Below are 20,856 nucleotides of genomic sequence, written 5' to 3' on the forward strand. Positions count from 1 at the left end.
GATGCGATGCAATGCGATGCAGATGTAAGCAAACTTGTCAAGTAGAGAGTGGATGTGGAGATGCGATGCGGCGCTTGCGATACGTAGCGACTGCGAATGTTGCGCTCTACACTACTCCTTGTCTTCAAGTTGCAGATGTCAATGTCGTGTAGAATAAAAATCCATTCTTGTCACGTTAAAAAAGAAAAGAAAAAAAATGAGGGAAAAAAAAACAACCTACACGGTTTCTTTTCCCGTGTAACTCCCGGTACTGGCATCCCGCATTATCGTGTCCTACCTACACCGACTAATCAATCCCCTTTCCCAACCAAGACCAAGATAATGAAGAAGAATGCAAAATAAACTCACCCGAACACTGCACATCAGATAACGATCGTCAAGCAACAGCACTATTGGTGTGAGCCTGTACTACGCTGCAGGAATTGTGACACAGAGCGCGGGGTGTACCGGACAGGTCAGATCATCTGGGGTTCCTGCATAATTGGTGTGTGTTGGTTGAAGTTTATGGTGAAAGTTATTGTCGTGGTGGATAGAGTTTATGGGATCACGAGTATGTGTGATCGTGCATCTCCGGGTATGGTGATTTGTATGTATGGGTTACTTTCATAGGGAAGAGAGGACTTGGTAGTAGAGGTAGTGGAGGAAGTATGACTGAATTGATCGTGACAAAGTAGTATGTACAGGCCCAAGTATAATTCATTAGATTGAAAAACAGATAATCCCAATGTGTACCATTCTGGTATCCATCCGTGCCCAACGCCGCGCTAATTGTTCAGAGAAAATCGAGAAAAGACGAAAGGAAATCGATCAAAGATTGTATGCCGGAGAGTGCCGGTGGTAGACAAAAGAAAAATGCCGGGTATTCGCTATTTTTGGTCGCTTGCTGGAAAGAGGAAAAGAGTAGACAGTCGGATATCGAACAGTGTTGTACAAATTGAATGAGGAACGAGAGAAAAGAGCGATTAATTCGAGTTGGTGCGTCGGCGCAGGTCATTTTGACAGAGGATTTTGCGGATCTTCGAGACGAAGCGGTCTTTTGTAGATTCTGTTCAGATAGGTTAGACTCGGTTTCGTTGATGTTGAACATGTGCACGGATGCTCACCATTGCTTTTGCGACTCGTTCTCGACTCCTCCTCGAAAGTAGACCGTGTTGGGGATGAGTCGGACCAGTAGTTGATGCTGTGATACCCCGAATCGGAGTCGGATCTGTTGAAGTGTTGTCCGTCGGCCTGGAGTTGGAGAGCGACGACATGAGGGTAGAGGTCTATTAATGGGTAGAGAACTTCCTCTGAGGAGCGTTCTCTTTCCATGTCGAAGTCCACACTGTTCTGTTCCGGGTCAGTAAGCCGAAAATAATAGACAGCGGAACGAAGCAACTCACGTATGGCTCGTAGTTGGTCTTGTAAGGCATCGTGAAGTGTGTAGAGAGTAGGAGTGGAAGAGTGGTTTATAGACTGTTTTAGACCGTAAGTCTTTTGATTCCGAGTTCTGCTACAAGACAATGCCTTGTGGGCTCCGTGGGTTTATATTTCTCGTCGACTACTGAAGCATAGCCAGCCGGGTGGAGGCCAGCGGGGCACATGAAAAAATAAAATATTATAATAAAAATAAAATAATAAAAAAAGAGGGTGTCATAGATGGAGAATCGACATGCATTTGCATTTGAAGCTAACGATGGATTTTCATTTCTTTTTCGGGCTCTCGTGTGTTCTAATTGATCGTGGTTGGGGCCCATGACGCTGACGAGTGGAATATGATTTGACATGATTTGGTTGAGAGCGTCCCTGATCTGCCCTAGTCCAGGTCCACTAGTTGGCGTGGCAGTCGATCGTCTATACTGGGTAGGGATAGTCGATTGGCCGCATTTAATTAACTTAGCGAACTGGTTTAGTTAGCTTTGCTAAGACCGATTGGATGTGTCATTCCATTCGCTCCTGCACCACAGCTCAACCCAGGCATTCGAGACACCGAGTATCTCCCCTCCCACTCTTACCCCCCTCCCCCTCCCTCGGTCAGTTCCTATTCAGCCGCTGGGAAATGTAACTAGACGATCCCGATCTGTCTGGATACGTTATGTATGTTACGTCGTAGGTCAGCATCGTAGTGTGCTCAAAAGGCGTTCATTTGCATTGTGACTTCTCACATTCGCTATTGCTCTCCTTTTTTTCTTCTTCTTCTTATTATTATAATTCCTTCCAGCGGCTTCTATTTCCCTTGATCCCTGTCCCTGTCGTTGCCCTGTCCTTGTCCAGTGGCTAACTGACCGCATTGTTCGCTTCTCCGGCTGGTAAATCTGTATGTAATCCGTAACTCGGTTCTCTGCCTACACTGCAGTGACGGTCTCGCCATCGAATACCCATCTGCCGGGACTCCTTGCGTCGTTCGCGATGCTGCTACTATCGCGATCAAGAGGGAAAAAAAATGAATTGAACGCTTCCCGCGGCTTCAGTTGCTTATCCTGCATGACGATGTACCACGTTGTATGTAGCCAGTTGAGATAGATCGCATGTACCATGGAATGATGCATAATCGTAATCGCACTCGCACGACCGTCTCCAACCGGTTTCGCTTCACCATGGGAAACGTTTTAGGGGAGAAAAGAAAAAAGAAATAAAAATAAAAACAATGATACCAAGTCGACGGGCCTCTCCGCTGCGACAGCGGATGATTCAAATGATTTCGTACTCTATTCTCCGTTCTAGTCCGTCCGTATGGTGTCCCGTGTGCCTCTCAAAATCCCCGGACATACCTTCCCTGCATTGAGTCCAGGCTATGTTCGGTCGTAGGCGTACCCGAGGCCTTTGTTGCAATTTGGCATTGTTTTGACACTATCGAGGATCAGTGCACAGTGTCAGGACAGTGTTGGTGTGTCCCCTATAACCACGGAATCCATGAATCATTTTAGCCCGAGCCAGACCAGACTCGAAAGAGTTAAAACCTAAAGGGCACTAGTTGACGAATCTTCCAAATCTTGCACCTTAGCGTCTGGATCGTGTCCAGGTTCCTGGGACCCTTTGCTCAGTCGTGGCATCATTGATTAATCAACCAGGCATTCAGTGACCCATTCGTTTTATTAAGAAAATGCATATTAAAGAGCATCGATCGGCCAGGGGAAACCTGGCTGCCTGAGGCTGAATGTGTTGGGGCGCACTATTTCCGCACTAGGACTAACGCGAGGGCTCGGCGACCTTCGGAGTTCCCAAACGGGGATAGTTGTGGCACGGTCTGGAACACAGCCACGCAAGGGTTACCCTTTTGGAAAGCGCAGCGCCACATCACGGGACTGATTTGCATTCGTGGCTTGATATATGTGGCTCGTGTGGTTCTTGTGGCTGGAGCTATCTGTGGCTTGACCCATATCGAGCAGGGAGTTATTGGGAATAGCTTCAGTCTCCTGCAGCTCCACCCTCGCTCTTGCACACAAATCCTTTTCTCAACAACAGATTGACCGGGGAGTCAGTGCTTGGACCATGTAATCCATGATCCGCTTCTCCTCATGATCTGCTTCGTTCTCGCTTACTGTGTGTGCCTTGACACCGACTTTGTTTCCTTTTGGGAGAACATGTCGCGCCGGACCATGGCTCTTTTCTTTTCCAGGATAAACGTACTAGACTATAAGTATAAGGAGAGTCTGTTTCCCCCCTTTCCTTGAGCATCCCACTTTGATTTCATCAAGTCTACTTCTCTATTACTCCTTCGTTATCCTTTGGATATTCTTTGTACATGCCTCGAGTCAACCATGGCACTAAACGCTCAGGACTCCGGAGAACGTTGCTTGCAAAGCTCTCCATGCTTGGTCTCTCCTCTCGCACACTTCGCTCAAACTCCAACTCCCATGAGTAGGTTCCTCTTCTGTCTCCATACTCCCGTGACTCCGTTTCTGATATTCCGTGGCCCTGATTCAGAGGCTGAACAACCTTCTGGTAGACCTGATAATATTCCCAATGGCTCGTCTACTGAGTTCCCGTATGGCTTAATGAGCCCGGTGCAGGAGCTGCCGGTCCGAATGGAAGAGGCACCTGCTGCAGAACCGGCCCGCGTCGATCCTACCGAATGGTACCCGCACTATTTGATCTGCTTGCGGCACTTTTTGGATCACGCGCAGCATACGCTTCCTGTGCAATCATTGGCGACCTTTATCAATATTCGTCTTCCTTGCCAGCGGTCGTCTGACCCTGTCTTTCAATTCACTCAGTCAGAGATATCTGCTGCATCTGTGGCTTTGACGCCGTACATCCGACGACTCATTGTTACCGGCAACGACACACCATCAGTTCTGCAGGCATTTTTTGGCAATGGCTGGGAGGCCGGCGTCGACTACACCTGGAAGCAGGAACGCATGAACTACTTGTTCACGGCCAAAAGCAGCGGCTGGGCCTCGACCAAGGAAGCCTACGATATTCTCCCCGATGAGCAAACCCCAACTATACGGCCTCTTCGCAACCCCACGGAGGAGGAGCTGTGCTTAGCTGATGCGCGATGGAGCGAATGGCTAGCAATGGAGGATTGGATGGTTGGACCGCGAAGTCCATGGTAAAGGGGAAAGCGTCTCATGACGATGTGATGGGCCACGATTTTGACGATAATATATCACTCGTTTCGAATCTTTCTTTTGTTCAATTTTTGGGATTTCTGCAACGGAGCAGTCTACGTATCACATTTCCCTTTTCTGGTTCCAATTTTGGTGTATCTATCCACAGCAGAGCAATATATCGGATCTCCTTTGTTTTGGAAATATCCTGGTTCATCCTGTAACATAATCACGCCACGTGATACATTCAACTGTTCGCCGGTTACAGCGGGTTCGGGTCAACGGGGCCTGGACTGACAAGCGTTGACAGCCACAGCCTCATGCCAGCATCCCCTCAGTTGCACACATAGCGTCATCACACATGGTTGAGCATACCAGCCAAAAAAAAAAAAAAGAAAAGAAAAGAGCAACGAACAATGAGATGCAGCCGAACTAAAAAAGGAGATCGATAGTTCGCACTTCGCAGCGTGCGCACCGCCACAGTTTCGGAGTCTCCGAAAGGGATCGACAATAGTCAGAAAAAGGCGTCCACATTCATTTACCTTGTTACCTTGTTCAGTTACTACGGCTCTAGTTATCGGGCTGCATGACAAATTGCCGGGGTTTACAACCGCACAAGCATTAAGGAGTGGGTGTATGCTTAATTTGCTTCACTATCGATCCTGGGGGAGGGAGGGGTTTGGTTTGGGTTACTCGAGTCGAGACTCGTGGATGAGAGTTCCCTCGTTGTGCCCTGGTGTACAGGGAACGTCATGGATAGAGCCTATTGGACAGCCAGTCCTGGTGAAGCCTACCGGGGTTACTCGGTCGCTCGATGGCGATGTTATTCGATGCAGGAATTGAAGATGTCCGACAATTTTCAGACTTAGATTGATCATTCGGGCCCAGTGTCATCCCGCACTTGCCCTAATACGGACTGATCCTGAGCATCACATCTCTCTACTAGTATCTTGAGGATTCGAGGTACGGACTACCGCCCCCCCCCCAGGGGCAGCACCAGCCACATCATGGCTTGCGTGCGGATATCTTTCCCACACTGTGGCAGTGGCACTGAATGTCAAATCTTCAAGCTTGGACGCGACAATCGCTATTATCTCGGTGATTTTTGAGTGGACGGTCAGGTCGCTGTCATCTCCACTTTGACTTGCTGTTAGTGCGACAGTCTGACAGATGATTATGGCAGGCAGATTAACGCATCCACGCAAACCCCGAAGCACGCCGTACAGAATACGCTGGCAGATATTAACAATTGTCCACTTGTCATTGTTGTATATTAAATCTCGCGTGGTCTGTGTTTTTCTTTTTCACAGAGTACTCCGTATGGGGTTTTATTGGCTGTACCGACGCTCTGGTTCTGCTGCACATTTTGGCTCCACCCCCTGAGATGATTTATTTTATTTTATTTTTTTTCCCGCTGAAGATGACAGGTGCCAGTCAGGTCAGCCATGATTCGGAGGATAGCGATTTAATCTACTTGTACTCCATAGTAATATGGAGTACACCAACCCCTCCGGCCCACACCGTCCACACGTATTCGGCGTATACGAATATCACGCTCATGACCGGTTTCTGCCAGATCCGCAATCCATTCCCACATGGTCGATCTGTGTTCCTCATTCGACGGAAGATTTTGACAGGTGCCATCGCCCTTCGCTCGATCTCGCTTTCCATGTCTGTTCCATACATAGTATAGACTGCGGTATTCTACCGAGTGTGCTCCGTCCGGAGAACACCGTACTGGCGATCCCGTTTAATTTCCCAGGTCCACATGCCAGACCAGCAGCCTGGAGGCAATAGTCATCGCGATAATCCTTAATCAGATCAATGCGAGCCCATTGTGTCGGGTCTACAGAGGACAGGCAGTGCTGGACAATCACTACCATGCGGAAAGTCATCGCTCGACCATGACCATCGGGCTTCTTTCGGGGTCGTCAATGACGATTGATTAATGATTGACACGAAAGTGCCGACCGTACCATAGCACCGGGCGACGATAGTCAGCTACTATGTGCACCATATACGTGGATACGGCGTAATATTCACATGGAATCGGTGTCCATCGGCAAGTCACGCTGAAGTGGCTGGCTGAGTGTGTACTATACGGGTACATCGTCGTCGTGGCTAGCTGAGACTCCACGGCACAATAACTAAGCTCGCTAACCTCGCTGCCTGGAAATATCCGAAGGATTCAGATAGTCTACCAGGTGTATCGAGTCAGAATCCCTCACTCACGCTTGGCTCCATACTAGACGTTTAGCTACATAGGCGACATGCATGACGCATGCGTACCAGGTACAGTGTTCGAAATCGATCAGTCACATCCAGTTTTCTTCTCGAATCCTTTAGATGGATTCTGGAAAATTCGAGGGTGGATCTGTCAATTCGTTGGGGTTGGGGTTTGTTGTTGTGGTGAATGCTCATGTTTGCGGGCTGGGGAGTGTACACCGCTGGTTTGTAGATCGATGTTACATGTCGAATGTACTCCATGTGCGACATGATATCTGTGCATAATGCAGAATGCGAGGGTGTTTTTGACGATTTATCATATTATGTTCTGACAGGGGAATATGTACGAGTAAGGCGGGAGTTGGATGGCGGAGAAATATATATCGAGCCCTACTATACAGAGTCCCAAGAACACCATTATAACCACCAGCAAGTATAGTATACTCTGTGGAACAAACGAGGAAATTTACTCTAGACAGTGAGCACATCTTAACCCAATCCAAATCTACCTACCCAACATCTCCAAAAACCTCTCCCCCAGCGCCCCCGCCGCCATCGGATTCGCACCACTAACCACCTCCCTATCAACCATAATCCCCCCAACCTTCGTACCAGCCCCCTCTACCATCTCAGCTCCCGCCTCTCTCAGCGTACTCTCAACCTTCGGTATCTCCCCACCCATAACAGTCTCCATAAGCTTCTCTTCCGCATCACTCCAACACGTAATGCGATACCCGTTATATGCAAACCCTCTATCACGGACCTCCCTCGTACTCAAAAACGCATACGGCCCATGACATATAACAGCAGTCGGCTTCCCCTTATCATGGAAATGCCATAACACCCTCCCGAGTTCCTTATCATTACCGAGGTCAGTCAACGGCGCATGTCCGCCTGGTATAAAAACCCCATCAAACGAATCCAACTCCACATCACTGATACTCTCAAACGGCCGGGGAGTACTAAACCCATTCTCCCTCCTCATTCTGTCAATGAGTTCGTTTTCTCGCTGTCGCTCGTAGAAGTTCCCCGCGAATGCGAGGAGGGATTCGCTGTTTGGGTCTGGTTCTGGCTTCAGACCCTTGGGGCTGGAGAAGGTGATTTCGTGGGAGGATTCGAGGAGCTTTGCGAGGGGTTTTGCTAGCTCCATTAAGAAGAAGCCGGTTTGTTGGGGGGTTGTGTCAGTGGAAGTTTTGAGGGGGTAGGATTTGGCGTCAGAGAGGATTATGAGGATTTTCTTGGGCATTTTGGTGGTTGTTGTTTGTTTAGCTATTGGTGAGTGTGTTGGTGTTTGTTGAGGTTTTTGATGGTTATATGGTTCGTTCGGGGTATACGGCATGGTGACATGGTGACATCGTCATGACATATGCGCTTCAAGCAGAATTGAGTGTCACGTGTTGGGTATTCCCTGTACATTCCTTTTCATATAGACTGCGTAATGATATATAACAACTCTGAGCTATTGCTGCTGTTGACTTGATAAGCTACTAGAAAATTGGCCCCTGGCCGCCCAACCAAGGTGTAATGGTGATTACCCACCATGAAGTCAAATATGGGTCTGACAAATGCAGCGTTCCAAGAATCTGAACTGCAATACTTTCCTAGAGTGGTGTGTTGAAATTGTGGGTGCAAGGCAACAAAGTGTGAGCATTCGATGATCATCGACTGGAGTAAAGCCTTCCACGTGTGATGTCTTCTATCACTTGTATTCACCAGGCAGCGGGTTTAGCAGCATAAAATGAAGTCGAGGTTCATCCGTTGTGTAGAAGCTTTAGGGGGGTTCCCAAAATGGTCGATGTTTCCCATGTATATAAAAAAATGCCCTCAAATGTCGTCCCACGGGTCTTCCTCTTCGATGAATGGGAAAAAAGACCGGATTAATTCGCCGCTTATCGGATCAAATGGGAAACCATGATCAGAAGTGGCCAAGCCCGATAGTGAGCTTTCAGTAGTGTGGGCTTTCGACCTGGGTGGCGACTTCTGACGGAGCGACAATTCCTCCTGACGTTGCCGTTGGTTCAAGTCGAGTGAAAGGCCTACGTCGTAGTCCATGTCCTGAGCAATCCGCCGCAAGCTACTGTCACAGAGTTCCCAGGCACGGCGGGATGCGAGGCTGTAGTCGGACATGGCCAAGAGCCAGAGAACGGCTTTTCTGCTGTATTTTAGAATATTCGTCTCCTCCTCAGGCTGGTGAATACAACCGAAAGATAGTTCTATCAGAAGGATGGTTCCTGATTGCATGAGATAATGCAGAATGCACCACCACGGACAAGTCTGGTAGAGCCAAATAGGATCAGGAGAATTGGGAATTAGGTCAAGCATAAGGCGAGAAGACTCCAGTGCAACCAGTGCCATCTCGTGACTGAACATATACCTCTGATCTGAGAGGGTCGGTTGGGAATCATGACGACAGAGACACGGACGGCCTAGTGTAATCCATGAGCTGTAATAATGAAATCCCAAGAGAAGCTTTGTACGGAGCATCTCCTGACCCTGGTCTCTCAGATTGGTAAAATCATATGCATGTGGGAGCTTCGACTGCCAAAGTTCAACTCGAGTTCTCAGATACCTAATCCGGCTCTCAATATGGTCCCACGGCATTGTGCAGCAATCTAGAGAATAAACCTGATTGACTATCTCCTGAGTTATGACCGCCAGGTCAGCGTAATAGAGGAAACCAAGTGCGCTACTGTGAGGCTGGCTCTTTAGCCATGAAGCTTCATCTTTTTTTTGTGTGTAATTCGGTTTCTTAACGCCTTGAGGATCGAATAGCACATGCCGTATCTGATAGCAAGATAACTTTGATTCGATTAATTCCAAATGCAGATCGTGGTTGCCGAGGATCTCAGCAACACCTGGCTCTGACAGTTGCTCCTCGTCGAAAGGAAGAGGGAAAGGCGTCTTGCAAACCCCACCTAAAATGCAAGTAACCCGACCGGTCATGATCCCAAGCATGTGCTCTAGTGTGTAGACACACCACCAGACCTTATAGCGCGCTTCCTTGGAGGCGGCAACCGTGGCGTCACTGGTGTTCTTCAAGTTCAGTCCAAGGGTTATGGATGACCGTACTGCCAGCGCTGCGACTCTCCAGGCCCTGTTAGTTGTTAGTGACCTTTCACGACATTACGGTCATGCCTGATCCGGAACCCACCTATTAAGTTGATCGCAAGCGAGTAGATAAAACGCGGTCAAGCCTTCAACCTGAACTTGTTGAAGATCAGGGTGACTAAAAAGGACGTCCCCGTTCATGCTGAGAGTACGAGCGCGGGTCAGGTACATTAAATGATCGTGGCTTTCGCCTCGCCAGGGGGCTTGTGTTAGATGGGCATGTTTGGCAGCAATGGCAAAGATAAGATTCAAGATTGCCAGCCACTTGTCACCGGGCCTTGCCGCGCCTCCGGAGAAAGTCTGATACTGTGAGCGGAAAAGAGGGCGGTTGATGATGGGGAAAAATGGATAGACGGTATCCAAGAAGTCTTCAAAAAGTCTGTCTGCCACGGATTGCGGCGGCATCGTATAAACTTGCACTGGCCCAGGAACAGAGATATCCATGTTATCTAAGTGATAACTCATACAATGAATTGAAAATTGATCGTCAGCTTTAGCCTCGGATGGGCCAGCCAGCTTTTGAGAGCGATGTTCCGTCTTCTTTTGTAGGCTTTGCATCCAAGTGACTTCGGAATTCTTCCCCATATACCCTGTCGCACGAGTCTGTGGAGCTCGGTTTAAGTCTTCTTCAACACGGTCGATTTTGTCCAGGGACCCAACAGATGAGGAAGAACTTATTTCATCTGCCTGTGACTCCTCACCTTGGGCCGTTTCACTGCCGGCAGCATACTATTTTCGCATTAGTGCTGACTGACAACGTAGAATTATGAGAAGAAGGCTGATTCAGAGTTTATGAACGACGGTGTTCATTTGCTAACCTTGTCCAGTGTAGCTATAATACGATCTGCGATTCCTTTATCGACATAAGGACTGATATCTCTCAATAAATCCTCATACTCTGTAACCCTTCCGGCTAGATTATTCAATTGTCTGTGGTCCTGGGAGGTCAATTGCGAAACTAAGAATCGGGACGCGGAGGACATACCCTCGCGCTCGTTCTCGCGCTGATAGCGGATAGCGACAAGGTAAACTCAACTCATCGCATTGCCGGCAAACCGGTGTATCCCCGCTGCACTTGGTCTTTCTTTGCCTACAAGATTCGCATGCCACCCGCACGCGACGATGAACTGGTGTAGACCTGGGTCTTTGTCGGGGTATGGCCACTTTGGCCCCGGAGACGAGACGTTTGTGTTGCATGTCACCGCGCCGTCGCAACGCGTTCAGGGACACGGCAGGCGTCCCGATGCGCTTTTTCGTGGCCTATTGATTGAAAGATACTAACAGAGAATATCAGTTGGCCTCTCGTCGCGTCCAGCATCAACACATCCGACGTTGCTGTTGGATGATGACTGAGCAATATTTCTGGGACAAATGAGGTTAATTTTACATCATCCTTTTAAACCCGAAGCCCGCCTCATGTGACCGATATAATTCAGACAAGCTAAACAATTGATTCGCATGAGTATATATCTATTATTTCATTTTATTTGATTCTGTCTGATACACATATCTTTGATTGTACAGTTACGGATGTCTGCGTTCATTAAAAGGGGTGACTCATATGACTGCTCCGCTCTCAAGCAGTATGGGCTGAAGGCATGTCTATTTATCTATTTATCTCGGATACAACCCTTCCTATTCCCTGGGGCAGCACTGGCTAATACGGATTAAATGGAATAGTGCTCGTCTATAGCTGCTTGCCATAGCTGTAAGCGGCTTCTTGCTGCCCCACCAGAAGAGGGCGGGAGCAGGCCAGACTATCATCGCAACCTCCTCAATGACTTATTCGAGATGATGCGGTCGTTGGACGAGGTACACGCAGAGACATTGCTGAAGATGATTCGGGGCAATACCACTTTTGAGCAGATCCAATCTTATATGGATCAGGCCTTGAGTAGCATGCTTGTACACTGTACGGATGAGGATACACATCGCAACCTCCGGAATGTCCGGCATAGGATGGAGGCTTACAGTAGAGTACCATCCTTCCGACCAAATATCGTGGACGTCCACTACTTGGGCGGCATCGTTCCATACAAAGCTTCTGCGAAACCCTGGACAACAGTGACTGATGATGACGCTCTAGTGTCTCATTTGGTCTCTTTGTATTTTACTTGGGACTACCCTTTCTATGCATTTGTTGACCGCGATGTCCTCAGTAGACATATCCTCATCGGCAATGTTAATTCTGACTTTTGCAGTCCCTTTCTTGTCAACGCTCTACTTGCCAATGCTTGTGTATGCCCCGTGAATCTTGTGCTTCTTTTTAATAATTACTAATGCGATTGCTGGGTTGATAGCACTATGCACAGTACTCCGAGGCTTATTCACTGCCAGGGGATATAAAAGTTATGGGTACCGAATTCCTGGCCGAAGCTGAACAGTATTTGCAAACCCATCAGTTCGAAACGGGCAGCGGTATGCGCTTGGCTTCGTTGCAAGCAACGCTGCTATTGTATGAGAGGTGATGTCTTACTTAAGCTTCACGATCGGTGACCCCTAGTTGTCCATGCATGTATAACTGACCTGTTCCTAACTTCCAGGTACTCCATGTCAGGCAATAGTGACCACGGCTACTTCATGCTTCATCGAGCAGTTGAGATGGCGGAAGCACTGGGATTAATCAACAGCCCACGACTAAATATCAACCAGTCAAACATGTCTTCTGACATGATATCTTCAATCAAGAGAACTGCATGGGGCTTGTTTCAAATCGACACGTACGTGTCCCACGCAACACCTTCTGCGGTGATTTGCTAATCTTTGGTGAGGATAGGGTGGTTCACGCGAACTTTCTCCGGCCCTGCCGCGTCTTGGAAGTGAGTGTCGAGCAAATCGACCGCGACGAGACAGATGAAATGGACCTTTGGGTTGCGTATCCGATCAATAAAGAGGCCAGACGGTCTTGGATGAGTCAATATTTCGACGAGGCCTGCAGGCTCTCCACTATTGCAAGGGACATCTCGCGTATTTTCCTTCCCGACCAGGATCCTGGGTTTGACATATATGAGCACAAAAGAGTGCTGTATGAAAAGCTTCGTCAATGGGATCAGGAACTGCCCAAATGCTTTTCACCAGCTGAACGGCCCGCGGCGCATATCATTCTTTTAAGGTTTGCACCGCCACCAATTGAAGCTTCTCTGAACAGACCTGGTGGCTGAATATGTATTCCAGACTCCGGTACCACGCCCTGCTCATAAACCTGTTCTTTGATTGCTTTGGTGGAAACCCACCGTTCTATGCACCACAGCAACAGGAGGCCCAGCAACAGTTCGGCTCAACCATTTATGACGGTACGCTAGATACAGCGCTCGCATCTGCTCGAGAGATATCTGCTCTTGTTCGGCTACACCGAGACCAATACGGTCTAGTTCGGGCTCACCAGTACATAATGTATACGATAACATTGGCACTGTTCACAATGCTCGAACAGAAGTCTTTCGACGTCCTGGATTATGAATTCCTTTCCTTGACAAATTCATTTTCCACAGTCGCTAGTTGCTCCCAGCTTGGAAAGGATATCTTCCGCATCTTCTGTCAATCAGTGAGGATCCGGTGCCAGGAAGAGCAAGATCTCGATATGGAGACGGGGGAAATGGAAAGGCCGCCTTATGGTCCAAGTAGCGTGGCAGTTACACCGGATCGATGGAATGACTACGCTGAAGGATTGCGGAAACTAGCTGATCATGATGGTGGCGAGGAGGGATCATCACACTATACAGCTTCAGGTATTGAAGAAATGCTCAGCATGTATGAGACCATGAGCCTAGGGAAGGAAGGCAATTTGCAATTTCGGCAGCAATCCAGTTCCTTCCGCTTTTCACCATCCCCAGAATGATTATACACAGCCCCAGGCATGACGAGCTGGAAAGCTCGTCATAGTGGTTTCAGCTAAGTGTCTAAGCTCAGAACGCTGAGATTGAAAGGATAAGAGTATTATTTTCTTCTTTCTTTTTCTCTTTATATATTGTCTTTTGGACCACTGCGAAAAATATAAGAAAAGCCGGAAGCCTATATATTTAGTACACATTATTTGAATGAACACGAAGTTATGATATCCAAGGCACACCAGCCAAAGTCGGCAGCATCATCATATGTGAGGTAACCTCCAAGAGTCCCTGCCAATGAATTGACACTCTCCCGCGCGATGCCCATGCCCGTCGTGTTATACCCTGTCCCAAAAGGCCATCCGAGAGTGGGGTCTGTCTGTAGGAAACTACCTCCGTTTCTATTGGCAGAGCTACCAAAAACTCCCCATAGACCTTCCATATCCATGAAATCCAAATGTAGTTGGTATCGCTAATTTCGGTCGTTGCGGCGGCAACACTTCGCCTCCAACTTAAGTCTCTGACAGGGCATGCATCTTGATAATCAATGTTGGAACCGCAATCTCCTCCCAATATCTATAATTCGCGATAAATATCGTCTTGAACGGGATTTGGTGGCGGCCAAGATTCTCTGACATTATTGGCGATCTTTGTCCATATAGGTTGGACTTGTGGTAAGGAATTCGGTGCGTATGTATGAGGGCCGTTAACATGATGGTCGATCACCTTGACGCGACAAGGAGATTGAATGTTTGCCAAGGAGACTAGGAGGCTGTCGAGAAACTTAAGCTACTTCGAGTTGCGGATCATTAGATCGCATTTAGCAAGGATAATGGCATCGCCTGCAATACGGATATTCCCTTGTGTGGTATATCCCAGTGACAAAGCGTTCAGGCAGCGTAAGGTAATATGATTGCTTCTTGCATAATCATATTAAGAATTTTTTCATAGAAAACGGGCTCTTGTGTCAACGGCCAACTCGGCAAGATACCAGGACTCCCGGCCTGCCATCGATCAGAGCTGTCAATCAGAAACTCGATTGAACTACCACCAAGCGTATGGCCAAGGATTTTGTTGTTGAAATCTGTGAGTACATTCTGGCCCGAGCTGGGCCTTGTAGGCCCTTCAGAAGGCGAGTAGTTTCCGGAACACATGTTCTATTCATGCGCATCAAGTTAGCCTTCATACAGGAGCAGAAGGATTGTGGATCAGAATGCATGGAGCACGATGCTTTATATACTATGCTTACCGATTGAGATAGATGTGTTGTTCTCGTTCTTGTACTTGAGAGATAAACTGTCAATGTTTGCTTGAGTAGTGTAGACATTGACTCCCAGCTTGCTTGCTGCTTGTACTGTAACGGCCATGAATAGATCAACTACTCTCCTTGTACAACATATGAAAATCCGAGAATAAATTCGCTTCTCCGGTCTACACAAAATACCAAGTCCTGATAGCCCACGTGTTATTGGATATCGAACTGGGTCACGCCAATTTTCACTGGTGCTTTGTATGAGCTATACACATCGGCAAGATTATAGGATTACTAGAAATGTTGCAATAGTCTTTAATAGTCACATGAGTAGGTCCATATAAAGTAGGGTAACGTAATCCCATGATTTTTGCAAGAACATTGAAACTACAGGTCTCGTGGATTATTCTGGTCCACTGATTTCAGAAACCCACTTCTCGAGTGAGGCTCTTGATTTTGGTCCATGGACTTTTAGCTAAACAACAATTTGGTATCTAACCGCAGGGCACCAAAACTTTTGACCGCAACTCACTTTCACCTTCATCGAGCGATATTAGCACCGATCCCAGTACCACCCATGCTGCTGCTGCTGTTGAATCATGGGATACAAATTGATTGCACCTACTTTGTAGTATGGAGGGCTGTGGTATGACTTGAACTTGGTTGAACGATGCATCATACCCAAGAGGAGTAAATCCGATACCATCAGAAAGAACCCCAGCACGGTCCTAGTGAAGAATAGGAATTTCTCATTAGCGAGAAAGCATTGTAGTTAAAGCCAGCTTTAGTTGAGACGCCCTAAGACTTTCTAGATATGATCATCGACGTCTGCTTGCCTGTTTCATGTTCTGGGATTTTGTGCTGATGGAAATGTCCCTGATAATCCAACAACGCAAGGCCAAGATGCAGACCACTTCCAACAATAGCATCATCATCTTTTCCCGCTGAGAAAGTGCTCCAGTCACCCTTGCAAAGAATCATCGTAAACTAACATGCCAAATATGCACAGCCTAAGTTCAGCTCACACCAGTTAATCATCGCTCTACACACCTAAGCACCAACCAAAAGCACCAGTATCAAACATACTGCAGAAATCAAGGAGAGTCCAGCCGTTGACGATGGAAACTTACCCTGTTAGATCGTCCCGCCAATATGCAAAACCTGCACCTATCCGATTGCTTAGTCTAATTCAGCATGTTGAGCTGCAGACAAGCAAGCAAACAAACCATACCGTGTAACCTATGTTGACCTTATATAGGACCTTATATAGGATGTAGCCCTTATAAGTAGCGCTCTTGGACGTGAGAGATTTATATTGTTTTCTATGCTCAATTATCGATCATTTTCACGTATTCACAATGTCCTTCTCCAACCTCCCCTCAGAATTGGTCGGAATGGTGGCTTCCTTCTTGGAAGTACCAGACTTGCACAATCTACGGCTGACATCCCCAGCCATTGCTATCTTGACAGCCCATGTATTATTGAAAAATGTCCTACATACCCGCAGAACAGATCTCTCAGTCACCAGCTTGGCGAAACTGGAGAACATTTCTGATACCCTCCAATCGCGCTATGTGCGCCACCTAACTGTAAAGGGGTTCGACGAAGATAATAGAGCCCTCGGAGAAGGGCTCGCCGGGCAACATCTCCAGAAAAGAGAACTAGCTCTTATATGGCTACTTGTCATACTTATCAGATTCAATAACTGTACGTCATTTGAGGTCGACGCTGTGTCAGATTGCAATTGTCCGATTTTTTCAAGCACTCTTTATCACACGGAGGCCATCTCACTCATTATGGCAGTTATTACCATATCCAGCCATCCTGTTACGTCGTTTACGGTCAAGTACCGCAACGGCTGCCCAGATATATCCGAACTTGCTCCGGTACACGTCAATAATACTCGATTTCGTGCAGGATGGGCACACCTAAGAGAACTTAGGCTGAACCATACAGTGGCATTTCCAAAGGTGATGCAATGGATGTTTGATGTGATTATTTGCGCGCCTAACCTACGTATTCTATATATCAACTTAAACAGGGAGTATGAGACAGCGTGGTTGACGGGTCAATTGGCTGCAGGGAATATCCCATGGCCGTACTTGGAGGAACTGCATTTAAAAAGAGTGCGCCTAAGAATCCAGGACCTCTCCATCCTCTTACACAGATGCCGAAATACTCTCTGTGCCCTGTTCCTATCATCACTCGACATCGAATCCAACAGTACCGGCGACGATCTACAAGCGCTATTCCGGTCCCTCGCTGACTTCCCTGCCCTAAAAACAATTCACATCAAAGCATTATCCGGCAATTCCGCTGAACATGTGAAACGGTTTATCCACTTTCCTGCAAATTCTGAGGATCCAGCTATAGGTTGGGGATGGGAGATAAAGCCTCTTCAGGTGAACAGTCATTTGTGGGTTAATGCTAATGTGAAGTATTCGGGGACAATGACGGGTAATGTTTTGAGGGTTTTGGCGAAGAGGTTGGAGCTTCTTTCGACAGATTTGCCTTGATTATTGCTTTGTTTGATTTAATAGCGAGTCGTTGCTCAATGGTCTTAAGTCAAAAATGTATGTAATAAGATAGAATGGAACAATGTAAGTCATGACATCCAAAGAGCTATACTCAATATTTCTATCTCATCAACAAAAGCATGGAATCTTCACGCAGCTAGACCTCCCGGAACCTTGAGATGTGAATAATTAGGATGGATGGATAAGACTCCCAACGCTCACCCGATGACTCATCCTATGATTACCACCAGTAAGGGCTAGTCACGGCCTATCCTTGCCTCGTGGACATCTTATCACTGCTGCCGCGCGGCTGGTTTTCGTTTGGGATTCCCAATGACACAGTATCCATGGGCTTTTTTGTCCTCATCCCATTTGGGAATTTGTTTACCAGTATGTAGCAAACAAAGCGGACCGTAGTCAAGGTCATGATCGTGATTGTGGTAAATGAGCATTTTCACTTATCGCCTTATCCCCTCTCCCCCCCAATCTCAATATCTTTCAACTGAATAAATCCATCCGACTCCCTCTTCAACGCTTTAGCCTTCGCCCCAACATCAACCGAATACGATACCCTCTTCGAAATCAGACTCTTTTCCTTTTCCCCCGTACCCGATCCTGCTCCAGCAAAAGCGGAAAGAGCAGCTGTTCTGCTCGAAGCACCTGTTGCGGTTGGGTAGGGGCGAGCGGTTGAGGAGTCATGGCTTGTATCTGCACTAGGGAGGATACGGACGAAGAGCGCGCGGCTTGTGGGGAGGCAGGCACAGATGATGGCCATTTGGCATTCAATCACGGACCAGTGGTTTAGGGGTTCCATTTCAACTGTTGCTTTTAATCAGCCCTGGACTGTGTAAGAGGTGTCAGGAGAGAGGTGGACTTACAGGTTGGGTTTGTGTTGGAGGTGTTTTGGGAGAATATGACTACTCGGATGATTCCAATAGCCGTCAATCTTTCGCAGTGTCAGCATACGCATAGTCCAAACACCAGGACCAAATGAAGGGCAAACATACACCAACCCCATACCCAACATAACAGCAACCCCAACCTTCTTCTGCACTGACAAGTTCAATCTTGACACCTCATAAACCGGCATAATCACCATAACTGTATCCACAACAATATTTACAAACCCATTCGCAAACGTTGACGCAATAAAATTAATACACGTTCCTTGCTCCTCCATCGCCCATCCTGTCCATGCAAGATGCACAGGTATACAGTGGAAGCTGTCGGTTAGAATCCATGTGATCGCGACCGCAGTGTTGATGGCTATCATGGTATATGTTGTGTAGCGGAAGGCGGTTGATTGGAAGATGCGGAGGAGAAAGAGACAGACAGATATTTTGGCAAGAGAGATTAAGGCTTTGTAGACGAGAACGAAGGCGAAGAAGTACTGTTCGTGTTGGGGGTCAGGTTAGAATGTGGGAGACGGGGGGGTGGTGAGAGGGGACGGACCTTGTATGCTATGGTAATGTTGTCCTGTGGGACTATATCCCAAATGTTCATTCCGAAGCCGTAATGGACCACTAACTCGTTAGAACCTCGGTTTTGGTTCATCAGCATGGTTTACTTACTTGAGATGTTCAATGCGAATGCAATAATTGCCAATGCCTGAGCAGGTCAGCACAAGCTACGACTCCGGCTCCAAGAGATATATCCTCACATATGCAGCAATGATAGTATAATCATCCGGTCCCCAACCACCACCAAGTCGCAAGGACTTCGCAACCATCCGAATAGCAAACAGAATCGTCGCGATAACGAACGGAATAATCGTTGCAGGGTCTGCCTCGGGATATCGCTGAGGCATCGGAAGATCGCATTGCCGGGAGACGATGTATTTTGCAGCTAAAACCATTAAGATTAGCCTCTTCAGTATATCAATATAGGGCATTGGGTAGGTACTTAGTGCTTCTTTCATGGAACAATTGGCCATGGCGCAATTGGATAGGTCTTTTTGGTATTGTGCCTCGTCGCAGAGACATGTTGTGTCGGTGTTCGAGCAGGAGGTTGTATCAGTGAGTTGTTGTTCGCAATTGAGCTATTCGCTGTCAGATGCTGCGCGGCATGGGAAAAGAGGCCCAGAACATACAGCGCATTGAGGAACAGTCTCCGATGCAGATGCGACCATGGGCATGAGAACCAGGCATGCTAAAGAGAGAACAACCACATACTGCCGGTACAGGCGCATTCTGAACAACCACCGGCGGCAAAAACGACGATCTTAAAATGTCGAAAGGAAAAAGAAAACACAGAATGCCAACCTCGCGATCCATGACGAGCGCGACTTTTATTACGTTCTATTTTAGGGGAAACCTGTCTACCTTGTGGTTGGATGGCAACTACTCCAATGCTGATCAATAGTATTGTACCTGCTGCGTCGCAGCTTTTCCCGCCCATTAGGGTTTATGTGGTTCCCGAGTATTGATGGCAATCGGAGCACTATCAAAGCTAACCTGAAGGCAGAGAAGCTCGTCCGGCAAAACCGCTAATAACGATCATCATTGTACAGTTCATGCCCGAAATAAGATAATATCCGCTTTCCCAGACTGGTTAAGTATGCGTCAATCAAACTTTGACAAGCCTGTCAAGGAACTGGCGTCCGCTGTCATATTATTGAATCTTATTGGTGTTGATGGGCGGTTCCACACGGAAATAGTACCCCTTCGGGGGGGCACTATGAATGACAAGCTTTTGAGGACGGGAGAGCACGTTCTTTTGTTCATGCACCTGGGATTATTATGAGGCACTTCTATTGTTCTCGGAGGACCGGGGTCCCTGTCGTCGTAGTCGTCGTGCACGAGGAGTAGGGGGGTTGACGCGCACGGGCTTTAACCATTCCCCTTGTCCCCGCCTATAAAGCCAGAGTATCTATACCAATTCTAGGCCAACCCAGCGAACCATGGTAACTCTGAAGATAGTCGGAATAACGTGTGCGAGATTTTATGGCTCAAACCCTGCATAATCGCTCATTCGGTCACGTGACAACGGTGTGTATATGAAATACCGTCGTACGATTCTTTTATCTATTCTTTTCTTCTATCCTTTCTCCCTCAGTCTAGACTTCTTATATATGATGGTGCTATCACCTAGATATGTCATTTTTACCAGATGAAGAACCACCGCCGGATCAACATAGACCGCAACCATGGAAATCATGCTTCCATGATACCGAGCTAAACACTACTCTACCACGAAAAAGAAGCTACCTGCGGGGATAAGAGGCACACTGATGAATATCATTTCCTGATACATGTACAGATACTAACAAGCAAATCGGCCAAAGCGATGTATTGCCATCAACAGTGAGATTATCGATTCATTGAAAGTCTGCTGCATTGTGACTCCCACAGGCGAAAGTTTGCGTCAGTGACAATTCCAGACTTTTGAATATTGGC

The 20,856-nt window shown here is 47.5% G+C and overlaps 7 protein-coding genes across 7 annotated transcripts; 3 read left to right on the plus strand and 4 right to left on the minus strand.

Annotated features, from left to right (window-relative positions):
* Positions 1 to 962: 962 nt before the first annotated feature.
* On the minus strand, positions 963 to 1,412 carry EURHEDRAFT_457790 (uncharacterized protein; the record flags this gene model as incomplete). Its single annotated transcript, XM_040784456.1, has 3 exons — positions 963 to 1,045; positions 1,104 to 1,329; positions 1,383 to 1,412. 3 exons carry the CDS (start codon positions 1,410 to 1,412, stop codon positions 963 to 965), a joined length of 339 nt encoding a protein of 112 aa, XP_040638225.1.
* A 2,341-nt stretch (positions 1,413 to 3,753) lies between these two features.
* Positions 3,754 to 4,812, plus strand: EURHEDRAFT_413345 (uncharacterized protein). The gene is made up of 2 exons (XM_040782149.1): positions 3,754 to 3,840; positions 3,929 to 4,812. Exons 1-2 carry the CDS (start codon positions 3,791 to 3,793, stop codon positions 4,536 to 4,538), a joined length of 660 nt encoding a protein of 219 aa, XP_040638226.1. The 5' UTR covers positions 3,754 to 3,790; the 3' UTR covers positions 4,539 to 4,812.
* Positions 4,813 to 7,263: 2,451 nt separating this feature from the next.
* On the minus strand, positions 7,264 to 8,004 carry EURHEDRAFT_378410 (type 1 glutamine amidotransferase domain-containing protein; the record flags this gene model as incomplete). The annotated part of the gene is made up of 1 exon (XM_040779070.1): positions 7,264 to 8,004. The coding sequence occupies one exon, from the start codon at positions 8,002 to 8,004 to the stop codon at positions 7,264 to 7,266; it is 741 nt and encodes a 246-aa protein (XP_040638227.1).
* A 578-nt stretch (positions 8,005 to 8,582) lies between these two features.
* Positions 8,583 to 10,849, minus strand: EURHEDRAFT_403488 (fungal specific transcription factor domain-containing protein; the record flags this gene model as incomplete). Its single annotated transcript, XM_040780218.1, has 3 exons — positions 8,583 to 9,852; positions 9,910 to 10,595; positions 10,685 to 10,849. 3 exons carry the CDS (start codon positions 10,847 to 10,849, stop codon positions 8,583 to 8,585), a joined length of 2,121 nt encoding a protein of 706 aa, XP_040638228.1.
* A 181-nt stretch (positions 10,850 to 11,030) lies between these two features.
* EURHEDRAFT_413350 (fungal specific transcription factor domain-containing protein) lies at positions 11,031 to 13,930 on the plus strand. Its single transcript, XM_040782150.1, has 6 exons — positions 11,031 to 11,462; positions 11,547 to 12,104; positions 12,167 to 12,330; positions 12,410 to 12,586; positions 12,643 to 12,978; positions 13,041 to 13,930. Exons 1-6 carry the CDS (start codon positions 11,397 to 11,399, stop codon positions 13,702 to 13,704), a joined length of 1,965 nt encoding a protein of 654 aa, XP_040638229.1. The 5' UTR covers positions 11,031 to 11,396; the 3' UTR covers positions 13,705 to 13,930.
* Positions 13,931 to 16,303: 2,373 nt separating this feature from the next.
* Positions 16,304 to 17,461, plus strand: EURHEDRAFT_403490 (uncharacterized protein; the record flags this gene model as incomplete). Its single annotated transcript, XM_040780219.1, has 1 exon — positions 16,304 to 17,461. One exon carries the CDS (start codon positions 16,304 to 16,306, stop codon positions 17,459 to 17,461), a length of 1,158 nt encoding a protein of 385 aa, XP_040638230.1.
* A 466-nt stretch (positions 17,462 to 17,927) lies between these two features.
* EURHEDRAFT_378413 (CFEM domain-containing protein) lies at positions 17,928 to 19,595 on the minus strand (the record flags this gene model as incomplete). The annotated part of the gene is made up of 8 exons (XM_040779071.1): positions 17,928 to 18,280; positions 18,340 to 18,407; positions 18,469 to 18,851; positions 18,914 to 18,984; positions 19,033 to 19,069; positions 19,122 to 19,306; positions 19,364 to 19,499; positions 19,551 to 19,595. 8 exons carry the CDS (start codon positions 19,593 to 19,595, stop codon positions 17,928 to 17,930), a joined length of 1,278 nt encoding a protein of 425 aa, XP_040638231.1.
* Positions 19,596 to 20,856: the final 1,261 nt, after the last annotated feature.

This window comes from Aspergillus ruber (genome assembly GCF_000600275.1).
Source record: "Aspergillus ruber CBS 135680 unplaced genomic scaffold scaffold00016, whole genome shotgun sequence".
NCBI classification, from domain to species: Eukaryota; Fungi; Ascomycota; class Eurotiomycetes; order Eurotiales; family Aspergillaceae; genus Aspergillus; species Aspergillus ruber.